The 25921-nt window shown below is 34.5% G+C and overlaps 1 protein-coding gene across 2 annotated transcripts in view; it reads right to left on the reverse strand.

Moving 5' to 3' along the window:
- Positions 1-335: 335 nt before the first annotated feature.
- STRN (striatin) overlaps positions 336-25921 on the reverse strand; it is an 86416-nt gene continuing 60830 nt past the window's right edge. For both annotated transcript variants that reach the window (XM_074378725.1, XM_074378724.1), the window contains 8 exons: positions 21548-21723; positions 19626-19673; positions 18736-18857; positions 15562-15729; positions 13607-13747; positions 7680-7787; positions 6499-6585; positions 336-6412 (listed from right to left, as the gene is read on the reverse strand). In XM_074378725.1, the coding sequence (XP_074234826.1) occupies positions 6243-6412; positions 6499-6585; positions 7680-7787; positions 13607-13747; positions 15562-15729; positions 18736-18857; positions 19626-19673; positions 21548-21723 (1020 nt within the window). In that variant the 3' untranslated portion in view covers positions 336-6242. The remainder of the gene's footprint in view (positions 6413-6498; positions 6586-7679; positions 7788-13606; positions 13748-15561; positions 15730-18735; positions 18858-19625; positions 19674-21547; positions 21724-25921) is intronic.

Below are 25921 nucleotides of genomic sequence, written 5' to 3' on the forward strand. Positions count from 1 at the left end.
CTCAGTTCTCATTACACGTCTCAGTTCTCATTACAAGGGACAAAAGGAGCATTTTTGACACTACTGAAAAATGTGTACATGCGAAAAAGTAGAACATTCATTACTACTGTAGCATACGAAACATCACAGTGGACAGTTTCAAGGACACCAGAAGAGGTACCTTTTAGATTCCACATAGCACTGTGGCTCCAGATTGGAACAAAGAGACTTTGAGTTCTGGGCAGCGGAAGCCCTTGAAAAGTAATGTTGATTTGAAGGAGCAAGGGGTAGAAGGCTTATGCTTGCCTGTTAAGTAGTCAAACAAAGAAAAAATAAAAACACATTAAATTTATATATGTATGTGTGTATATAATTTTTTAATTATGTAACTGAACATGAGAAAAAATATACATGTGTCCCTGAAAGTATCATGATCCAATCATATGGGGTATTTTAATTTTACTGGCTTTCCAAAGGTCCAAACTCTATATAATGATAAACTTCTCCATATTCCTCACAATCAATAATTAAGGTTGGTTCATTACTTTGGATTTACATCTACTTTGTCTAACACACTTTTATTTCCCTGTACCCCTCTATTACCTCCCCCAAAACAAAATCAGGTTGTATTAAAGTATCTTAACTGCAATTCCACTGGATTCCAAATCTGACAAATATTTCAATTCATGAGACACCTATAGCACATTATCTATAGTTGTACACTTTATTTAAAAACAAATAATACACTTAGAGCCACCAAAAAAGGATATCTTAGCTTATCCATACCCTGAATTTACAAAAGAAACTTCTTGCACCACAAAAATTAGCATTTGGGTTAATTTACATTAATTGATATTATACCTAAAATTTAAAATACCTGAATATCAAACAGTCTGGCCCAGGGCTCACCAGCTGGAAGGGTGTGGAGAAAGGAGTTATTCAGGAGTCTGAACTGATGATGATGCCCTGAGGTCAGCGCTAGTAAACTGAAGTTGAGAAGACATAGCCAGTAGATTACAGGATTACAAAGAAGCAGTTTCTCCTAAAAACAGGTATTAGATCATATAGTTGGGACAGGGCTACGGGATACCTCTTAATCTGGATTGGAAAAAAACTATGTGGAGAAGTGGGTTGCATTGTTTCTCACAAGAGGCAAGCTTCAGCCAAACAATGAGAAGAAAGTAGGGAGGGTGGTATGTGGTAGACTGAAGACTTTCTGATTCCTGATAATACCAACTTTAGCAGCTCCCTACAAGTCAACTAAAACACCATTCTTTGAGACATTTTCAGAGAGAAGCTAACACAACCAGGGAAAAATCATTCTACATTAACAAGGCACTCACTGGTTCATAGCCTGTTAAAAACTCAGGCAGACATTAGAGTTAATCTCAATTAAAATGAACTTTCTAATTTGCATCTGGGGGATGACAAGTTGTGGTCCCAGTTAAATCAAACCTAAAGCTTGATTAGCAAAGATTCAAAAAATTCTGACCCTTAAGCACCACTTTAGGAATACTGCCAGAATAAATAAGTAGGATCTAAGGATCACTGTTTGGCTTTATATTTGCCCCTTTTTTTGGACTGGGGAAAAAAAAAAAAAAAGATGCTATCTGTTTAATACCTTGTGAACCTGGTGTCCCTTACAATGACACTGAGATCCAGTTAGATGATGGATATGGTCAATTAAAAAGCTTTCAGTGGCAAAAGTAAAATGATTCGAATCATTTACCAATGACCTAGCCTGTCCTTTGTTTTTAAACACGGATACATTAGTTTACTGGACCTTCCTCTAAAATGAACTTAAGGAATTGACACATTTCAGAAAAACATACATACAGTTTCTGTCAGCTACTACTTTTGTACAAACTAAATCCCAGTGTTAAACAAAATACTGCAATTTTATAAATAACTAAACAAGTAACACAGTAACGAAGGCATTTTCTGAGTAAATAAAATTAAAGATTAGGTACTTAATAGCCTCGAAATAGCTTTCAAAGAATAAGGTAAGCTGAAGAAAATTATACTTAGAGCTCTTTTCCCATGTAAATGAATAACAGTTTGGGTCTGGGTTGAAAATATCACACAGACATAGACTAACCAGAGATTATCTCCACTTATTATCAACACTGATGATAAATTTTAAGCAGTTCTTTCAAAAGAAAATCAAAATTAATTCTAAGTCTTTCAATCTGATTTGTGACATCTTTGTTCAGTATAACTGAAATGACAAAGCCTAAGAAAAGCACCAACACTGATTTTTAAATTGCATCCAACCATTGTTTTAGATGTCATAAAGATCTGCTCGAGTCACAATGGCAGCAATGACAAAGAGGTAGATATGAAAGATGCCATTTAAACACTATTCTTAGGTGGAATTTTAACTAATTCAGGTGTTTAATCTAAAAATAATTTTTACTAGTTGAATCTTGATCAGATAAGAATTTCATTATTTGCTCTTGCGTAAGGGGGAAATATATGAAATGCTAAAAAAGTGAGCCTTTTAAAATTACATTTACTCAGCCAACATTAATGAGATCCCATAATTTTGGTGAATCAATTTCTCCTTTTATCTGAACTTGACTTATAATGAAAGAATAGTTATTTTCTTCTCCACTGAAATTTCTAGGAATTCACATTCAAAATTCTTGGAAAGTACATATGGTGCTCAGAAAAGCACAAAGCGCATGAAATGTCCCCTGAAGTCCTAAAAGTTGAACAGATACATTAAAAAGACATTGATGGTCACAAATCAGGACCTTCACAGATTGGCAAACACACACACACACACACACACACACACTCTCTCTCTCTCTCTCTCTCTCTCTCTCTCTCACCCCTTCCCCGCAAAAAACTTAAATCCTCATCCTCACTGTAAGGCTGCATTTGTATTTTTTTGAAAGGCACCTCTCATTCTCTAGCTATTGCCTTCTTGATGATATCTGTTTTGTCAAAAATCCTGAATGTTCAATGGAAATAGTTCAGTACTGAGAATGGAATATTTTTCAATTCACATTTGAATAGCCAGGTTTTCTTACATTCAGATTTTAATAAACTAGAATGACAGTCTTTAAAACAAGCATGCTAGCCTATAATGAATATAGTATATACAGTAATTTAAACATTTAGAACTATATATTATACTGCAAAAGCAAATAGCACAACACTCGTCATACTCATCATTACCTGCTGTGTACACCACCTCCAAAAATGAAAATACAACAGTAAAATGCACCTATGGTTTTATATATATATATATATAGTCTATATATATTATATATATCCCTACAATATATATAATATATATTTATAAAATATACATACATTTTAGACATTTTCAAATAAATCTTCATCATTATCTCGAAAAGAAATCTATAGCAATACTGAAGGAATGGAAGTCAGATAAACCAAAAATTTCTCACAAAGTTCTTTATCGGTGATGCAGCTCAATTTCCCCCCTTTTAGTCATAACTAAAATGATTATAAAAGCTAAATACTTTGCATAACTAATTATCTGTTTAATGGCAAAAATTGCTAAACTTGTTCAATAGAAAAATACTGAAGGTCATTATATCACTTATGTTAAATATCTGCTATGGTTTGAGTAGCAAATGAGCTCCATGTGATAGCTGAGTTTCCAGAGGGTGCTGCAAGCTCCCAGAGATGTATCCACAGCATATGAAAATAAGGCAGGGACCCACACCTCCTGCTGATTTTCATACTATTCCAACACATTTCATCCAAAATTACTTACAAATCAAGCACTATGAAAGCATTTCAGTGACGGTTTGCAACTGGAATTTGTTCATTTTGTCAATTTGCACTGAATTTTTGATAGGCTGAGGGAAAAACCAGACATGTGTATATGGTTCTATCTGGCTGGAAGACAGTTTTGGCTCGTGTCTAGGCTGAGATCATACAGTGCCAGCAGAGAAGAATCTGTTTCTGGGTACAATCTCCAAGAGCACAGCTCTGGTTTTCTAAGGAACTTTCAACAGTTCCATCATTTGTACTACAGTCAACGTATCTCATGGTTATTTTCCACTCACTAACAGAAAAATTTCAACCATGAGACATAAAATGCAGGTGAAGAAAGTGTCTTGGTTTTAAGAATTCCAGTGACGTAAGTAAAGCAGGCACTGAAAACCTTGGAAGGTAATTAAAGCAGTAACTGGTAGCACAATACCTTGCAGTCATCCATCATAAGTATGCCAATTAAGGGCTCACGACTGGAATTTTCCAGTATCCTTCTACAAATATTAGGTCAGCAACATCGTTTATTTACTCTGCGAAGACCTCAAAGAGGAATCCACCAAAAACAATGTGGAATTCTATATCTACTTGGGAATATAAATATTTGCCTGGTAGCTCACATCCAAGTCAATTCATTTGAATATACAAAGGAGTCCCTTGAGCCCCATGTTAACCAAAGCACAGAACAGATGAAATGACAAGGTAGTTGTGTTAAAATATTAAAGCATATCTGTATATCAATCAGGCAAGTTTAACACTGGTCTTTAAAGAAAATCTCCCTGTATATTGCAGAATTCTAGAGGCAGATAAGCAGAAATGTTAAAGAAAAATTGTCAATTAATATCTACACCATCACCAGAATATTTTTCTTCTGATGATGGAATATGTAGGCATAGGAATGTAGGAATTATATTAAAAAGTTAAAATATTTATGGATATGGATTTTTTTTTAAAGTCTGAGAGCCTATTAAAATATATCTTGCTGAAAATTTAGGCATTAGTAACTTATTTCTAATTTCTATATTGGTCTCTGACATTTGGGGCAAACAAGAAAGAGAGTGTGAGGAGTGGCTAGACTGCTGTGGGGATGAAGTCTATATACCAGGTCCAGAGAGTGGGTCATGGGAATCTCAAGAGCTGACCATACGTGGGTCATAGGTAAGATGCGCACAGGGAACTCTGGTCCTTTAAGACATGGTTTTTCCTAGAAACAATATGGATTTTCTGCCTGTTAAAACATGCTGTGTTTTCCAGTTAACCAATGGAGGTCGGGTAGGGAGAGGGAAACAAAAAGAGAACTCCTTAGCCAATATTAGGCACCAAACTATTCCACCCAGATTTCCAACAGGTTCTTCTTGGAGACAGTAACAGGGAACCTTCTGGGGTACAAAATAGTTGCTTTATTTAGTACTTCTGCAAAAGAAGCTGCCTGAGGTTAACCATACCCTTTGGACTGTTAAAACATAATAATTATGAACTATTTTTGGTAGGTGTCAGGTGATTTGAATCTGAGACATGAAGAAAAAGGAGAGATCATCTGAAGCATGGTTTTGTACGTTTTGATAAACGAGTACTTGTAAATATCCTCCATCTTTTCAACCACCAAAAGGTAAGATTTCATTGATATGAAATAATCTCTGTGGTACTATAAATGTCACATGAATAAAGTGAATTTTAAAATTAATAGAAATTATTATAAACATGTGCCCTGCTTGCCCTTAAAAATAAACAGAATCTTAACCCTGAATAAGTTAAATCCTTTAGTAAAAGCAGATTCTATCAACTACTCTTCATAATGGTGTTTTTGACAGCTAAACTTTAGATGGTCCCAAATCTATTTTCAAAAATGTAATACAGAAATCTGCTTACAAACTAAATTATTTGTTTAGCATTTCTGAATAATAATATATTTAACATATTATTGCATTTTCCCCCTTAATAGGTAAAATGTTTTGCCAGGTGCTTTATGTGAACAGTTGAAAGGAGGGTGAAACTAAAAACTCATTTAAACACTGCCTGGTCATTGTGAACATAGGGGTTCGTACAGCAGACACGGTAAAGATTACTGTTTTGATTACCTACTGTGTTTAACAAGATTTCTCAGGGAAGAACTAGGTCTAAATTTCTGTTCTCCCTTTACCCACTCCCTGCCATCAAGCTTTTTATTCACCCCTTATAGTGTGCCCTATTTACTCAATTTAAGGACAAGCTAAACCCATGTTCTTCGCTCAGGCCTGCCTAGCGAATTAGAACAACCTCAGAAATAAAAGCTCCTATTTTGGGAAGAATTTTAAAGTTTTTCAGGCTCACAGATTCAGCTGAGCTTGCAGCAACCTGAACAAACCTTAGTTTTAGAAAACAGTATATGAATTGCAAAACTATAACAAATGTTCTCTGTGCTCCTTCAGCAGAACAAAAGGGCTGGATGGGTTGATTCTTGCCCTGGTCTTCTGTATTTCTTTTGTGCAGTTGATTATTTATAAAGAGCTAGAAGGTGAAGATGATGCATTGTGTCATACAAAGACTTTAGCCAGTGCATCAGCCCCAGCACTGGCTATATAGCATTTGGATGGGTGGAAAGCTACATCATGAATTGATTCTTCAAACTTTTTCCGATGAGCTGTGAACTCTTGGATACAGGTCTTACTTTCTAGGTTCCATAAACGTATTGAACAGTCATGACCTATATCACAAGAAAAGAAATTAAAAGAAAAATTACATTAATGTGAAAATGATAAGGATAAATAAATAATCCATAGTTGTACTTACTGCCAGACATCAAGTACAGGCCATTAGGGTCAACTGCTAAACTTGTAACGGCTTCTAGGTGGGCTACCATCGAGTGGATCAGCTTGCCTTTGAAAAAAGAGATTATTACTCTTTGTTAACAGCTTTCCTCACCCTGAATATAAGCCAGCTACCACTGGTTTCTCTTTGTGTCGTCTCTGCATCAACTGCTTTTCCAACTGCTGATAACACGTGTCTCCTTCCCCGCTCTAGCCTCGGCAACAATGAGAAACAAAAGCTCAAATTTCAGATTATATTTTTGTCTTTCAAATCATAATATGGTACTTAGTCATTTGTACACAAGTATTCCTTTAAGCCATGTTCATTAATTAGCTCAGACATTATTAATCACCTACTTTGCATCTTTGGCTACAGGCAAATCACATGGGTTGTGGGAACAGAAGAAGAGTCAAAGGAACAGAGAGAAAACCTGGCCACAATTTTGGTTGAAACAGTATATAGAAAGAGATTAAAAATATTAAATTAGTCATCACTCACAGCCAAGCAAAGTCAGCAAAAGTCAACATATTTACAAAGTCAATAGCAGATATTTAGGTAAATGTAGCTGCAAATACAGAGAGTTTTTCTCCCAACTAGCTCTTCGTGTATTTCCTTTAGACTAATAGTAAAATATAATCTAATAAAAATCGGTAATGTTTCCATACTGCAATTCAAATCAATTAGGATCAAATAATATAAAAATGCAGACAAAATTAGTCTATGGAAAATGAATAAAATAAACCAAGTGACTCAGGGGTTTTCCATCTGCAATGCTAAGGCTCCTCAACAATTGAACAATTTTAACAAAATGTAATGATCATATATGCCTCGACTTCCAACATATTTCTACTTTTTTGCAATATATTCATGGCAGGAGATGATTTTGTTGGTATTTGAATTAATTTTTCATTGTGTTCCTAGTGATGATCTTAGCTCTAGGGCCAGAATATAGTACCTACTTATTATTAAATAAATCAGGATGATTCTGTGTGCTATCGTGAAGACTAGTTCTTAGCAGAATTATATGGAGTAAAAAGAAGCTGATCTGGGAGAGCATCTATGTTTCCATGCCTATTCCCTGACTAACAAAGGCATTGACAGACACCAAACTATAGTGGGGTTATTTTTTGCTTTAACATTAATCAATTTTAATAAATTCTTACCTGTATTGTTATCATAGAATTTGATGTGCCTGTCTTCATGAGCAGTGATGCTGATAGGAAGAGTGGGATGACTGATGACTCTATTTATTTGGCAGGAAGAGTTAGCTGCTAAAAAGAAAAAATTAAAGAGCACCACAACTTTGTCAAAGCTACTATTTCTTCACACAAAAGAGAACTGAATATTCACCTAAGAGACTAAAAAAGTAAATGATGTGACTTTAATTTGTCTTTAGTTCGTTTATTCTCCAATTGTGTTCATAATGCAATGTTAGGAAATGAGAATTGCCTGAGCAATACTCTACTGACAAATCTAGAAGACCTAAGAATTAGAACTTCCTTTTCTACCCACTGCTATCTATGGATGCTACCTAGGGCTTAGCCTAGAACTGACATTTCTCATTCTACAATGTTCTGTGATATTTCTGTTACTTTAATATAGAATTCTATCATTACTTACATGCAGATAATTCCCAAATTTAAATTTCAGCTTTCTAGACATAGAGCTCTTTATTGATAAACATGGTTATCATCTAAAGATAAACATGACAAAGAGAGCTTTTTAACTCTTTAATCTTCTCTTTCTCATCATAATAGAAATGGTCATCATTTGACAGTCCACTATGGTACTTAAACTATCACAAGTTCCTCCTGAAAGCCTTTTATCAAACAGAAATCAATTACTAAGAAGTTTAATTAGTGATTTTAAAGATACTTTAATAAGAAAAAAAATCTACATAAAGATAACACTAATTTAAGATATGTCAAAGTTAAAAAAAATAATCATTATACCATGGTCTAGGAAGAAAACGTCCTTATAAAATACATTATTGGGACAACTGGCAAATTTGAGTGTAAATAACAACAAACAGAATCATTGTGTCAATGTTAAATTTCCTGATTTTGAGAATGCAATGTACTGTTAGAGTATGTTCTCATTCTTAGGAATTTCATGCTAAAGGATCTGGGGGCACAGGGATATAATGTCTCTTAAGTGGTTCAGAATTTTAAATTAATACACATATACAGGGGGAGGGTGTAGCTCAGTGGTAGAGTGCATGCTTAGCATACACAAGGTCCTGGGTTCAATCCCCAGTACCCCCTTCAAAAAAACAAAAACAAAACAAAACAAAAATACACATATACAGAGTATGATAAAGTAAATGTGACAAATGTGGCAAAAATATGTTAAAAATTGGTTGAATCTGGGTGAAGGGTAACCAGGAGTTCTTGAACTATTTTTGAAACTTTTCTTTAAATTTGAAAATATTTTAAAAATAGAGTTTAAAAATTTTTTTAATCTTAGAATAAGTATTATGAATTTATATTCACATAAAAGAAAATATAGCTATGTACAGTCAGAAATCATGTGATGCCTAGAAATATGACATCTTAAAAACTGAAGATAGTCTTTTCCCAATGTTAATGGCATGTAGCCACCCAGTCTGTTATCTCAGTGCACAACAAAAAGTCATTTGACAATGTGGGGTAAGCTCTGGGTCATTCTACTCAATTTAAAAGGTCCTAAACAAATAGTTAATATTCAAAATTCAACCTATGTATTGTTTTCCTCTGAAGATAACACACCATTGAACAATATCCTCTCCAAGGTCCAGAAGGACAGTAACAACCAAAAAGAAATACTTTAAGTATAATATCTCATACATTTTGAGAGAGAAGTTTCTGAGAATGGCTTTAATTACTCTGAGATCTAGAAAATAAGTATGATAGAAATCAAATGATGGAAGCAGGCAAAAGAAAGTTACTTAGCAATTTTTTTGAGGAAATTTCTCTACTTGATGGTAAGTCAGACAAGTAAGCAAAATGCAAAGAACACTAGAAATAAATTGAAGGCCTCCCAGCCATCATTCTAACAATGAATCTACAACAATTCTCCAAATATTTATATTCAGCTTGCAACTTAGAAATGGTTTACCTTTTCACTGAGTTCACAAGTACCCAGTTACCTGCTCCAACTACATTTGACTTACTCACAGTCAAATCACCACTGACATCAATGAGAAGGTAATTTATTCTGATTCCTACAAGTATCTTTCATTCTCTTAAATGCTATATGAAATTCACTTTTACCTTAAAATATGTTTAGTCTGAACTTAAATTTTTTTTTAAATCTGCTAAATTCCAGAACACTACAATATAGTCAAATATAAACAGCTAAGGGGTAGTCATAGTAGAAAGGAATAAAAGACTAATTTAAGTTTGCTTTATGTAAATCAATCTGATAATTTAGGAAATGTCAGGACATATTATTAACGCAAAATAATTATTGCTTATTCCAATAATGTTGCCTTTGTTCAAAACATTCTTGGCAGTCCTCTTCAGAAAATGCTTCTAGTATTGGACAAAAAGTCATATGACTTTACAGTCATACATCTGGGGGGAAAATGGAATTGCCTAGTTCAGTCTATCCATCTCATCCACCAGACTTGAGATCCTATTAATTTGTAGCAGTCATTAAAAATCAACATTTACACTGAGGACATTAAAAGGATTTCAAAAATGTTCACATCCTTCTTAATTTCATATAGTTTTTCAACTTTACTACTGTAGGTTTAGGTCACATATTTAAGTATGATTCTAAATTTACTAAGAGTCTAAAAAACATGAATTTCTTGGCAAAAAAAAAAAATTCTTTTTTCCTGTTCCATAATCTCAATTTTAATTTTTTTTGTTTCTCTCTTTTAACATCCAAATAGTTCAAAGCTCCATTCAAACCTACCTCCCCAAATAATTCTCACAGGACACCAGAAGAAAATAAAAGACAACAGATTGGGAAGAAAAAATGATGAAAGTCAAAAAGGAACGAAGGAATCTTTTGAGAGAAAAAGAAAAGGGAGAGGAGAGAGAGCCACACATATTCACACACACGCACATGCACACACACACTGTGGTAATTATTTTTAAAGCTAGTTCTCAAATTAAAACAACAGTGTATGTGTATATAGTTTTCTTTACCAACTTCAGCCTAAACTGTGATTGTTTTAAGCCTAAAGATAGAAAGTAATGGTTATGAAAGCTAGAAACCAAAAAGATTCTGTAGTATCTTCTTTACAGTCTTAGAAATTATTTCCTTCCCAACTTCCTGTACCCAATAAGGAGCTTCAGACTTGGGATTCTGAAAGGCACAACTTGATCTATTTTTTAATCAATACTGAGCTGTGTCAAATTGTATTAATATAAAATTGATTTTAAAAATAAAATTATGAGAAATAAAAAGATTTATTTTATACAGGCATATCTTGCTTTATTGCAGTTCACAGTTACTGTATTTTTTTACAAATTAAAGGATTATGGCAACCTTGCATTGAGGAAATCTACTGGTGCCATGTTTTCAATAGCATTCATTTACTTCATGTCTATATCACATTTTAATAATTCTCACAATATTTCAAATTTTTTCATTATTACTGTATTTGTTATGATGATCTGTGATCACTGATCTTTGATGTTACTAATGTAATTATTTTGGGGCACTTGAACTGCACCCATATAAGATGGTGACCTTGATAAGTGTTGTGTGTGTGCTCTGACTGCTCCACTGATTGGCTGTTTCCCTGCCTTTCTCTCTCCTTGGGCCTCCCTGAGGCATAACAATATTGAAATTAAGCCAATCAATAACCCTATAATGGCCTCTACCTGTTCAAATGAAAGGAAGAGTCACATGTCTCTCACTTTAAATCAAAAGCCAGAAACAGTTAAGTTTAGTAAGGAAGGCATATCAAAAGGATAGGCTGAAAGTTAGGCCTCTTGCTCTGAATGAACAGTTGGCTAAGTTGTGAATGCAAAGGAAAAGTTCTTGAAGGAAACTGAAAGTGCTACTCCAGTGAACACATGAACGATGAGAAAGTAAAGCAGTATGGAGAAAGTTTTAATGGTCTGGATAGAAGATCGAACCAGCCACAACATTCCCTTATGTCAAAGTCTAATCCAGAGAAGGGCCCTAACTCTTTAACTCTATTAAAGCTGAGAGAGGTGAGGAAGCTGCAGAAGAAAAGTGGGAAGCTAGCAGAGATTGTTTCATGAGATTTAAGGAAAGAAGCCAACTCCATAACATCAAAGTGCAAGATGAAGCAGCAAGTACAGATGTAGGAAGTTGCAGGAGGTAATCCAGACGATCTAGCTAAGACAATAAATAAAGGTGGTTACATTAAACAACAGATTTTTCAATGTAGATGAAACAGCCTTATATTGGAAGAAGATGCCATTCAGGACCTTCATAGCTAACGAGAAGTCAATGCCTGGCTTCAAAGTTTCAAGGGAAAGGCTGATTCTCTTGTTAGTGGCTAACAGAGCTGGTGACTCTAAGTTAAAGCCAATGCTCATCTACCATTCTGAAAATCCTAGGACCCGTAAGAATTATGCTAAATCTACCCTGCCTGTGCTCTAGAAACGAACAACAAAGCCTGGATGACAACACATCTGAATATAATATAGTTTACTGAGTATTTTAAGCCCATCATTGAGACCTACTGCTCAGAAAAAAAAGATTCCTTTTAAAGTATTACTGCTCATTGACAATGCACCTGGTCACCCAAGAGCTCTGATGAAGATGTACGAGATTCATCTTGTTTTCATGCCTGCTAACACAATCTCCATTCTGTAGCCCGTGGACCAAAGAGTAATTTCGACTTTCGAGTCTTATTATTGAAGAAATACATTAGGTAAGGCTATAGCTGCCATATATAGTGATTTCTTTCATGGATAGGGACAAAGTAAGTTGAAAACCCTTTTGGAAAGGATTTACCATTTTAGATGCCAATCATTAAGGCCATCAGTGATTCATGGGAAGAAGTCAAAATGTCAACACGAACAGGAGTTTGGAACAGGTTGATTCCAACCCTCATGGATGGCTTTCAGGAGTTCAAGACTTTAGTGGAAGGAAGTAACTACAGATGTGGTGGAAACAGCAAGAGAACTGGAACTAGAAGTGGAGCCTGAAGATGTGACTGTGACTGAATTGCTGTAGTCTCATGACAAAACTTAAACGGGTGAGGAACTGCTTCTTATGAATGAGCAAAGTAAGCGGTTTTTTGAGATGAAGTCTGTTTCTGGTGAGGATGCTGTGAAGACTGTTGAAATCACAACAAAGGACTACATAATTATATAAAAAACTTATTAATCAAGCAGCAGCAGGGTTTTAGAGGATTGACTCACATTCTGAAAGCTGTTCTACAGTGGGTAAAATGTTATCAAACAGCATTGCATGCTACAGAGAAGTCATTTGAGAAAGGAAAAGTCAATTGATTCATTGCTGTCTTATTTTAAGAAACTGTCACAGGCATCCCAACCTTCAGCAACCACCACCCTGAGCAGTCAGCAGCCACCAACATCAAGACAAGACCCTCTGCCAGTAAAAAAGATTACAACTCACTGAAGGCTCAGATGACAGTTGGCATTTTTTAGTAATAAAGTACTTTTAAATTAAAATTAAAACATTTTTAGACATAATGCTGTTGTACACTTAATATAATAGTCTACAGCATAGTGTAAACATAACTTTTATATGCACTGGGAAACCAAAGTGATTGTCTCTACTGCAATACTCGTTTTATTGCAGTGGTCTGAAACCAAACCTGCAATAATTCCAAGACAGGCCTGTATTTAGAATAAACATTATTTTCTTCAAATAGAATTAAAAACTAAACATTTGGCATATAATTAAACTTAACCTCTTTTTAGAATAGCTCAAATGTTACTTCAAACAGTATAGTTTAAATGTGAATAAACTTAACCTAAAGTCTGAAAATCAACAGTAAATCATTATATCCTTCTAAGTAATTGTTATATGATTTTGAGGCAGAACATTTTATAATGACAAGTATTTTTCACAGTTGACTCTAGTAGTTATAATTTTGATAAAACTTAAAAAATTGATCCAAACAAAGACTATTTAAAATTGGTATACATACTTGAATCTAGGTTGGATTCTAAAGTGAGAATGCGTTGTTGTGTCTCCATGTTAAAGATGCTCGTGTATCCTTTGCTGAATGATGCTACCATATGGCTTGGGTCACTGCTTACTAGATCCACAGAGGCAGGGATTCCCAATTCTAAGAGTCAGAACATATTCAAAGAGAATGGTAGTTAGAAGGTCTACTTGACAATGTGCTTAAAATATAGCAAAACAAATAGTGGTATGATATCCTTAAGAAGTAAATAAGGCTCAACATTAGAAGAATTACCTCATAGCCACTCAGTGGAGATTGTTTCTTTTGTTGCTTTTAGTCCTAGTCTATTTTATTACCCTTACCTGTTTATCATATCTTCTGTCACCCAGCTACTGTATTCATTGAATCCAAGCCTTCATTTAGAAATAAACAAAAAACATGTACAGACTACAAATTTTTCTTCTCCCACCTCAATCAACCTGGGGTTTAGGAAATCTTCATTTTAAAGGTCCATCTCTTACTAGGAATTCTAACTATTAAAAATATGGAATTGAGGGAGTAAAAATTCAAACTGTTATTTATTGGTAGTCATGCAAATATCAAATGCAGGCAACTCATTAAAACCTAGACACGAGTTATGACAGCTCAAGAAAAATAAGGTATTTTTATTTATCATCTAGAACAGAGTAAAACGTGATTAAAATTTGGAACTTATTTATAAATGTAAAAAAATAAAGTTATATGTATATGTGAATATAATCTGATTTTTTTCATTTGGTTCAAAATCTAACTAAAGCAAGCTAACAGTTCAAAAATGTGTATTATAGTAGAAGATATATTAATGGCCAAAGAGCACACCAAAAAAAGTGCTCAAAATAATTAGCCACCAAAGAAATAAAAATTTAAATCACAATGAAATACTGCCACATGCTCACCAAAATGGCTAAAATTAAATACACTCTCAACACTAAATGTCTGTAATCAAGGATGTGGAGCTACTGGAATTCTCATATGCTGCTGTCATTGGTGTAACATGGCACAACCACTTTGGAAAAAAGTCTGGCGATTTCACATAAAATTAAACATGTAAGTCTACTTCTAAAGTCCAGTAATTCTAGTTTTAGGTCTTTATCCACCTGTGATAAAAAACATATGAATTTTCTGAATTTTCCAGTGGGGGGGGGGTATTGCTCAGTGGTAGAGTGCATACCTAGCATGCACACGGTCCTGGGTTCAATCCCTGGTACCTCCTAAAAGTAATAAATAAATAAATAAATAAACCTAATTACGAAAAAAAAAATTTTTTCATAGCAGCTTTGTTTATAACAGTAAAAATTGGAAACAACCCAAACATCCATCAAAAGATAAATGATAAACACACTGGTTTAAAGAAATACTATTAAACAATAAAAAAAGTCAATTATTAATACTTATTACAACATAGATGAGTCACAAGAACATTACAGTGAGAGTAAAACATCAGATACAAAAAGAGTACACATTGTATGATTTCATTCATATGATGTTTTAGAATAGACAAAACGATCTACAATAAAAGAAATCACAACAGTGGGTACCTCTGGTTAGGAATGGGGAAATGAGACTGACTGGGGAGATGAGAACACAAAGAAACTCTGGGGAGGCGACGGAAATGTTCCATAGCTTGATAGGTACAAGAGTTACGCATTTGTCAAACTTATTAAAATGTATCCATAATACCTGTTTTTTTACTGTATATAAATTATATCTCAGTTTTTATTAATTCCAAAAAAAGTTACTATCTCACCACATAGTATGATTTTTTAAATTACACACATTAAGTTGGAAATTCAAAGAAATACATTTTCATTGCTTAAAAAAAACCCTTCAAATTAAATTTAAACAGTAAGAGTTTATAGAGTCATTTGTTTGTTTCTTTTTAGAGTAAGACATTTTATAAAAGACTCAGTAAAATAATGAAAAAAAAAAGTATGTACCTTGATTATCATTAAACACACTCAGGGCTGGAGCCACCTCAGTTGTATTCCATACACGGAGAGTGCCATCTGCTGAACAGGACAACAAACGCTGGTGTGCTGCACTGTAAGCCAAGCCCCAGACTGCATCGGTGTGGCCCAGGAGAGGGCCTCTTAAAACAGAAGGATCTGTACAAAACAGCAAGAATGCAGGGGAAAAAAGCACAAGTTATAAAGGTATGTAGACTCCAGAGAAAGTAAAATATACAAACAAAATACCTGGCAACAGTATAAAATATGCTTCCTAGTTTCTATTATTCTTCTGAAATGCTGAAAAAAACAGGCTTGGAAACATGCAAATTTAGGGTTTAAAATGTATAAATTAAAATTTAGAAGTTTATTATTTTTCTCCTTAAAAACCTTAAGTATTTCCCTCTCCCTTTTTTCCTTCCATTTAGATTTCTTTAAAACCATGTTAACACAAATCATTTGCATTTAACCTACTTCCAGAGAAAGCACAACTCATATTCCCTGAGGAAGTGAATGGAGACTCCTTCTCCCCTCTGACCACCTTCAGCACTTTGGATACACTCCTTTGGGCCACTTGGGCTATAAACGACAGTTATTCATGGGAGCAACAGGCCTCTGACATTCATAATGGACCTGAACTAAGATCTTCAAGAATTCCCAAATTCTCAAACAGTAAGAACTCACAAATGAATAATGTGTATGCCGGGGAGGAGCAAGGAGGTGGCAGTAGGGGGCAGGATGGATCACTTAGCACTGTTTTACAACAAAAGCCAAACTGGAAACTTTAATTATTAACCCATGACTCTATGAAGTGGTACTTTCAAGATGGTTCACGGACATCAAGTTAAAAATGTCAGCAGTGTTCTCTGTCCTGTATCCTCTCTTGGTCATATCACAGAATATTAATTGAAGACACACTGTGTATTAGGCACTATGCTAGATACAGGGGCCATGCAGATGATTAAGACACAATACTATCCTTGTCCTCAAAAGACAATGTGGTCAGTACAATAAAGCTTCTTGGACAGAATGACACCTAGAGTGCACAGATGTTGGCTAGTTAAAAAACAGAGGGAAGGCATTCCTGACAAAGAAGGAAGCTCCTACAAAACCACAGAAGGAAAAATAGCATGCTAAGAAATTCAGCATGAAGTTTGAGGCAGGAAGTGGATGAGAGTAGCTAGTTTATGGTGGGACTTCTATGACACATAAAGGTACTTAGAAATTATCCTAAAAGCAAGAGGGAACAGCAGCAGGGTGAAGTATTTAATAAGGTAACTTTAACTGTAGTATAGAAGACACACTGGAAAGAATGAAGATGAAGGCCGGGAGACAGTTTTAGTAGACTGGGAGGGAGAAGATGAAGACCCAAAGAAGGACAGTGGTAACATAGTCAAAGTAGGAGTAAACTGAAGAAACATTTAGGGGGTGCTATCAAAAAGACTAGGTAATTAATAAGGTATAGATGGTAAAACAGGGTCGAGGAATCAAGGATAACTCATAGGTTTCTAGTTTGGGTAATACTGGTAGTGCCACCAACCAGTAAAGAATATATGGGAGAAGAAACAGTGCTTGTAGGGCTTTATGGACAATGAGACAGCCCCTAGGAAATGTTCTGCAGGTAGTCCGAGGCTTAAAGAAGAGATTTATGAGTCAATAGCACATAAAACCACAAAGTGGATTCAATCTACCAAAGAATAGGTGTACAATGCAAAGAATGACTTAGGGTCTAGGCACTAATAAATGCCAATATTTAAGGTGAGAAAAATAAAAGGAGTTTTTGAAGGTTAGGGAACAAAAACTGTCATAGAGTTAAGTGTCAAAAAAAGCCCATAGTGAACAAATTTCAAAAAAGAGTGGCCCACTGTTTCAGATAGCCAATATACTTAGTAAAATAAGGACTGTAAAATACCCTTTGGATCAGCCAACTAGGTAGTTACTGATACAGCTAGAAGACAAAATGCATATGGATGATGCACAGGGAAAGGACATGGAATTAGTAACTAGTAATTGTGTTTTATAGACAAAATCACCTAAGAGACACTGATAATGAAGGGAAGAGAAACTAAACAAAAGCCAGAGAGGGGAAATGAAGTTAAGAAAAGGCTTCTTCTTGCCCAGGATGGGAGACATCTGAATTTATTTATATGCTGAGAGGATGGAAAGAGAGCAAAGAGGGTGAGGTTTCAGATGAAAGCAAGAGAAAGCAGAAGAGAGAGAAAGTCAGAGACAGAGAGATAAAACGATACTAGAGCATAGTCTCAAAGGAAACAAGAGAATGAGATCAACAGCAAAAGGGGAAGGGTTGGCTTAGGACAGAATGAGGACAACTGATCCTGATAGAGGGACAGAGGAAGTAAGAAAAAGCATGGAACATAAATCTACAAAAGAAGTGGGGAGGGAGTGGGGGGTTACTTTTCACAAATATATGTTAAATGCTTATTAAATAAATGTTGAGAGAACTTTTCACTTATTGAATTTTTTATCTTAGGCTTGGTGGTAAAATTAATCTAAAATGATAACAAAAATAAAATGTGGTTTTATAACAAATAGGATACTTCATACCATTCGAGAATTTTAAGAGGAAACCCAAATAGTTCTTAAACAGTTTTGCAAGGGAATTTATAATAATACCTAGTGATAGATTATAATACAGATTTTGTTTCATAGTGCTGTTCCCAAGACTAAAGGGCACTTCTTAATTTTTAAGGACTTTTAAATATTTTGTTGCCATATACTTTAAAAAATCATTAACCTCTACATTCTTCAATAACTGATCAAGAAGATGATGCCAACATTCATTTTCCTTCAAAGCTGTCTGTCAAGAATGGTGATGAAATATGATTATTGATTAGTAATGGTGTATCAAATACTGTACAAATTCCTAAAATAAAGAAAACAATTGTCAATCAAGCCAGCATTTTCAATCAGTAAGACTTTCAGGAAGGGGAACTGTTTTCTCAGGCAAAATACATTACTTTCTTTTTTCTTTTAGCATTGTATATATCAAACTGATTCCCAAATACAAGAGTCCTTTCTAACAAAATAAAGTTATGGTTCTCTTTTACCAATTTTTTTTAAATCTCATTTTATCCTTATATATGCTATGTAAGATGCGTAAAAAGAAAATATCTTGTTCTTTCATATCCTTGGGGAATCACATACCATAAGAGTCATAGGGGTCGATGTTGGGGTTGGTGGTGTTCCAGCCCTGGATCAGTCCATCAGTACCACCACTGTAGCACTGCTCACCATTGCTGCTCATCACCACACAAAGCACTGGGCCTCTGGGAGATAAAATCAATTTCTATTTTCAAAAATCAATGTGATAATAGGACTTGTTAAAATTAAGAAAGCTTAATTATTCAAATGGCTTTCTCTCTTTCTGCTTTGTACAACAAATAAAAAACTATCATGGCAACATTCATTTTTCTTTCTCTGCTAAACCAGATTAGTGAACTATGACCTGTGGGCCAAATCCAGCCAGTGGACTGTTTTTGTACAGTCCTCAAGCATTTATAGATTTTACATTTTTTTAAGGGTTATAAAACAAAACTAAACTAAAAAAAAAAATGCATCCAGCAAAGCCTAAAAAATATTTACTATCTGATCCTTTTATATATAAAAAGCATACCAACTTCTGTGAGTGAACAGGTACATTTCTTAAACTTAAATGAAAACAGGAAAAACATGCAATATGTGGTCACAATAAAAATTATAAAAATCTTGGAAATTTTTATCTAGGTTATCTTTAAGGGAAAAAAGATCAGGATTTCTAATAGTTAAACTTAACTGTCTCAACTTTAAGAGAGAGACATACATCATTTAAACATCATGTAAATAAAATCTAGTTTCAGCAAGGATCCCTGTTTGGTAGTGATAAACTCATCTATAACATTATATTATCTGCCAGTTCCTTTTAGATTTACAAAAACAAAACACTACTAAATACAAAAAGCACATAGCACAAACACATAAGTGAGAGAAGACAAATTTTCTAATCAGGCTGATTTACAATGATACTGATTTAAAACAAAGAAAAAGCACATACTTACTTATGAGCCCTGAATGTATAGATAGGCTCCACATCGAGAGAAGTACTCCTAAATCAGAGAGAGGAAGATTTTTACCAGTTGAAGCTTCAGCACTAAACAATCTGACTGCATGTATGTCATAAAATCACCTTCAGCAATACTGACCCTACGGTAATACAGCATTCCCAACTCCAGGACACAAGAAAGCTTCCCTAACACTAACCACATATTTTTTGTGACTTTGAGAAATAAAATCCTTATTTAGTAACAATACCTTGTTACAGTGCTTTCAGCATCATCCTAATCTACTTGACTAAAGGGAGAGAGAGCCTCACTCAGGGGAATCAACATAATGGGCTTTAAAGGGATAAATTTCTGGATTTAATTTCCAGTTCGGTCACTTAACTGGCCAACTTTAGGCAAATTATTTAATCTTTAGGAACTTCGGATTCCTCCACGTTTAAAATAAAATAGAAAAAATAGGGATACCACCAAATGCTCACAGGATTAAATGAGATTCTGTAAGTAAAACAGCCAAGGACAGAACCAGGCACACAGTAGGATTTCAATAAATGGTACTTTAATTTCATTGCATTTTCATGAAGGTTAATTTGTTTGTCCTTAGCAGAAACTGTCCAAATTATCAGCTTATTCACTACTCAGAATACTGTGTATGAGTGTTCTACAGTGCCTAATACTGGCCATGACTGATCATGGAAACTGGATTTAAAGTCAAGTACTCACCATTTTCTACACTATACTGTAGTTTTTTAAATAAGCATAGGTTTTTAATTTTAAGTTCAAAGGTAAACAGGCTAGTGTTACTTGTGTGTGAAGGTATTGTTACTAAGCTATTACCAGCAAAAAATTATTTCAATATTTTTCTAAATTTTAGTCAAGAATATATGAGACATTCACATTCTTTGGTCTAATGTGATGCCCATTATGACTAAAGAACTTGAAAGACAAAAGGTACAATTTATAACCAAGAAATAATTTTTCTCTGCTGAAGACACCTGGTCTATATGAGGATTCACTTGGTTTTAGCAAGATCTGGTTGAGCTATCTGATTAATCAAGTATTTTATCTAATCTGTGTTTGACTCAGTAGGAGGGTCACCGATCTCTTTAAAACTGGGCAACAGATATAATCCACCAGCAGTAAAACTTCCATAATCCCCTCCATCCGATGTTCATTTCTACTCTTTAATAACAGGGGTATCTGACACTGTAGAAGGGCCATGTTTGAGTTCTGGGCCATGAGACCCAGGAAAGAAAGGAGAGGAGTTCCAAAAAAGACCACATCAAGTGGGATCAGGACTAGCTTGGTGACTGATAAAAGGTATTTATACCAACTCATGTCTGTCCATGCTTAGACAAGAACCAAGGGGCCAAAGCAGGCATTAGCAGTTAAGTGATAGCAACAATAGTGCCTTTCAGTCTAGACATTTTGGTCAAGGCCAAAAGATAAGATCAAAGAGAGGTCTCTTAACCCACCCCACTTCAGCCTTCCCTCCCTTCCACTCAATAAGTCTAAATCTAGTAATCAATGGGGCAGAGCTGGGGTGGGAGTTGGCAGGGGGTGGGGTGGGGTGATGATTTTAAACATGCTTATACCTGTTTACAACAACAGTAGAAACCTTCAGTACAGATAAAAGGCTCCCCAAATAAGACAGTTATTTAAAACACTGTATAAAGATTGTAATGAGCAGTCATAAACCCTGGGAAATCATCAGATAATACTATTTCTCCCTAAGGGTCAGTTTTCCAACCTAAATTAGCTTATGAATATAGAGGGGAAAACATTCTAAATTATGTGACATGGTAACAGAAGAAAGAATTAGAAAAGATACTGAGGGAATTTAATAGCAAATAATAAATTTTTTTTCTGCTGAAAAACTGCCAATTAAAATATTCAAATATAGTTAAAGTAAATATTCTCACTTTTTGGCTGGGGCTGTTTTCTGCAAATTCCACATTTTTAATGTGTGATCCTCTGATGCTGTTATCAAAACAGGCTCAGTGGGGTGGAAAGCAAGGGCTCGAATGCCATCAAAGTGACTTCTTAATGTAAACTTAGGGTTCCATGTCTTCCTCAACGCATCTTTATTGTTTGCTATCTATTAAAGAAACGAAAGACACCAATACATTTAGTTCAGAATAGAAAAAAACGATATTTCAACATTCTTACTGATTTGTCATTAAACTATCACATTTTGTTAACTTTCAAAACAATGTAATTTTAAAATGTAAATAACCAAATCAATAGGCAAAATTAGCAAGATGTCAACAATGATTTTCTTTGAAGAAATATGATGCTATGGTAAGAAAAAAGGTTAATGATTCAATATATAGAGAGTATCAAATATAATATAAAACAGATCTTCAGTAGGTAAATTTTTTTAAAATATAAGTAATTTCAACCTAAATTAAGGAATAGAAACTAACTGGAATAAAAGTTGAAAACCTAAGTTACCTTTAAATAACTGTTAACATTATAGAATATGATCTTACTACTGAAATTTTCAATGCTTTCTAATAAGAGCTAAATTTTCTTCAAATTGGTGACAAAGTCTATAAACTGGAAACATAAAATATTAAAACTGGAAGAGACAGATGCTACCAAAAAAAAATAGATTCCATGGGTGAAATAAACGCATCATTGTGTTGATTTTTCTTAACAGAATCTCCATCTCAACAATGGAAAAAATGCACTATTTTTTCATTTCACTTAATAGGAAATCTAAAGAGTTAATGTTTAACTTTACACAAGCACCAAGTATAAAATCTTCACATTCCAAGGCTAACAATCAAGCTAAGTTTAAGCAAGAGTGGGGCAAGTATTGGTAACACACTGGAGATATGTTACTATACTTACAATGACAAAAATCATCAATGATACAAACAATAGCTTCTATTTTGAGCATTATTCATTATTTTGTACATTATTCAAAAAACTTAACATGCATTAACTCACTTAATCCTCAGAACAACTCTATGAAGTAGAAATTAACATTATCTCCACTTTACAGACTGGACATGTAAGGAAAAGAGAAGTGACTTGCCCTCTAGTAAATGAAGGAGTTGGGACTCAAAACCAAGCAGTCTGGCTTCAGAGGCTACACTATTACGATAAATTATAGTCTAGAAGCCAGAAGTCTAAAAATCTGCAGAAAAAGTTGGATGAGACATGTCATAATTGGGGCAATAAGTGAGGACAAAACACTCTACACAAGGAACCACTCCAAGAATTGGGGCTAGTTATCTGTGGGATGGGTAGACTTGGGAGGGTGGAGAGGACAAGGACAACAGAATAGACTCCTGCTTGCTCTTGCTAAAAAGCTGAAAGGTTTTCATATGCAAAAGCACTTAGATTCCTTCTGAGTATCTTAATGTGGTAGGCAGCCACTAAGACAGTTCCTAATCAGCCCAACCTCCTTGTGTTTTTACTTCCGTGTAGTCCCCTTCCACAGTCCCCTAGGGGGACTGTGGAACGGTTGCTCTGTAAGACCAACAGCATACAGCATTAGAACAAATTACATTATAAAACCTTTCATTTGAGCACTCCTTTTCTCTCTTTTTTCAAGTGCCCTCACACTGGGAGAAGCCAGCTGCTCTGCTGAGGAGCCCACAGAGAAGTCCATGTGGTGAGGAACTAGTCACAAGCCAATCACCAGTAAGAAACCAAGGCCTTCCAACAACTACACAAGTGAGCTTGGAAGCAGACCTTCCCTAAGTCAAGTCTTCATGTAAGACTGCAGCTCTTGCCAATATCTTGACTGCAATTACATAAGTAACCAGAAGCACACAGCTAAGCTGTCCCCAGATTGCTGACCCACGGAAACTATGAAATAGAAATGTTTCTTGTTTTAAGCTGTTAAGTTTGGTACAATTTGTTACTCAGCAATAGATTGCTAATACACTTAATAAAACTAGGAACTACTTTTAGAAACAGACAGACTAACACTAAGTTTTCTAACAATATAGAGCTATGAAAAAATAATGAGCTTTTTCTAAAGACAAGACTGAGTTCCATTATATATTAGATACATTTCTTTGAGGGGTTAGTATAGAGGGAACAAAAGTATATATCGGAAATTTCTGCATCTAGCCATGTTGAACTAGGTCATTAGGACCAAATGCGCACAGAGGACAAGTGGAAAAGCAGAGCTAAAAATAAAAAATGGAGAACCAACAAAATACTGAAGAAAAACCAGGCCAGGATCCAGTGGAAGATACTAAGGAGGTAAGCCTGTTATTTGGACTTGTTTTTCCCCAAAGGGTGTTTGCCGATTCCAAAAGAAACAGCTAAGTGATTGATCTGTGCTTTTGACAACTTTGCAAGACAGGGAGATATAAATTGGTACCAAGGGCCTGCCATGAAAGTGGGGCAAAGCAATCAAAACCCTTGCTTTAGATTTTAATTTCAAAGGGCAGTATCCTACACATAAGGGTGAACTGGAGAACATAAGCTCTTACAAAGATTGTAGATCAGCTTTAGATCATCTCAGAAATTGAAAATGGAGTGAGGTGATCCAGATTTCTAGTGGCTGCAGCGACCTGAGAGAAGCAAATTAAAATATACTACCTAAGGGAAGATATAATCTTGGGGCTAAAGTTATTTCTACAGACAATTTTTCAAATATAGTATCTGGACATGGTAAAAAAATAACTGTGCTCATATAACATAACATAAATCAAAACAAGCAGAAACAACATATAATAGTAACAGAACTACAGAGTCCCTGATTCAAACTTAAAAATAATCATGCTTACTATATTGAAGAAGATAAAAGACAACACTGAAAATTTTGAAAGAAATCTGTAAACAATAAAAAAAGAGTAATTCTAGAAGCAAAAAATCTAAGACCTCAATAGATGGTTTTAATTACAGATTACACATAACTAAAGAGAGAATTAGTGAATTGGAAGATGGGTCATTAAAAAAAATCTAGACTGAAGTACAGGAAAAAAAAAAGATGAAAAATACAGAAGAAAAAGAATAAGAGACAGACTATATAGAAAGAAGATCTAATAATATAATTAGCGTTCCAGAAAAGGGGGTGGGGAGGGTAAAAGCAGTATTTGAAGAGAAACGGCTGAGAATTTTACAAAACTGATGGAAACATTAAGCCAAGAAGGACTAAGAATTTCAAGGTTAAATAAAAAGAAAACTAAACCTTAGCTGACAATCAAGACACAAAGAAATACCAGTCACAGAAAAAAAATCAGACTACCACTGAATGACCAGAGAGCAATGACAGTTGACTTGAGCAGAAAACAATAACAAAAACATACTGAAATAAAAATATACATATATATACACTGAAATAACATATTTAGAGCATTCAAACATTTTGCCAACTAGAATTCAATATCAAAGAAAACAGATAACCCACTCAAGCAAAAAAAGACAATTTAAGAAAATCAGAAACTAAGAGAATTGGGCACCAGCAGATAGATCTTCACTAAAGAAAAATATTAAGTGTACTCAGAGTAAAAGTAAAGTGATCCCAGATGGACAGTCAGACATGCAGGGGAGAACAGAAAAAAAGTAAAATGGATAATTTAAAATAGTTAATTCTGGCTATCAGCATACAAAACAGTATCTTGTAGGAACCAAATGCATACAGAAATAAAATATAAAACAAGAGTGACATGTATGTAGGGTGGGAGTTTTTTTAAACAGAATAAAAAATGTTCTAAAGGTCTTCACATGTAAAATTTTCATAAGGATGTATGTGGTAATCTCTAGGGTAACAATTAAAAGAGTAATGAAAGCATGTATAAACTCCAAATAACAGGGAGAATGAATAATAAAAAACAATCAATTCCAATTTAGGCAAAAACAGGAGAAAAAACAAACAGAATAGGTGGCACAAATCGATGGCAGGCTTAAACCCAAATATATCAGTAATTATTTTAAAAAGAAATGGACTAAATGCTCTTATTTAAAAGGTTGTCAAAGGTTATGTGAAAAAAAAACAGAAATCAACTAGATGGTGTTTAAAAAGAAATGTAAAATATAAGGATATATAAATATTGAAAATAGAAAAAAAATTTTTTTTAATCTGTATCACATATGTGGAGAATGCAGTGCAAGGAGCCCATTTAGATTAGGTTATTGTAGTAGTTCCAGGTGAAACAAAAGTGGACTAGGAAGGGAGGTAAAAAGAAGTACTACATGGATTTCAGTTGGTTTTGGAAGTAGAATCCAGAAGACTTACTAAAGGATTTAGCACAGAGAGAGTTTTTGATTTGCAGGAAGAGGGCTGAATGGTGAGGGTTCATCTCGGGAATACTTCCATGATTCACTTA

Source organism: Camelus bactrianus, chromosome 15 (assembly GCF_048773025.1).
Source record: "Camelus bactrianus isolate YW-2024 breed Bactrian camel chromosome 15, ASM4877302v1, whole genome shotgun sequence".
NCBI classification, from domain to species: Eukaryota; Metazoa; Chordata; class Mammalia; order Artiodactyla; family Camelidae; genus Camelus; species Camelus bactrianus.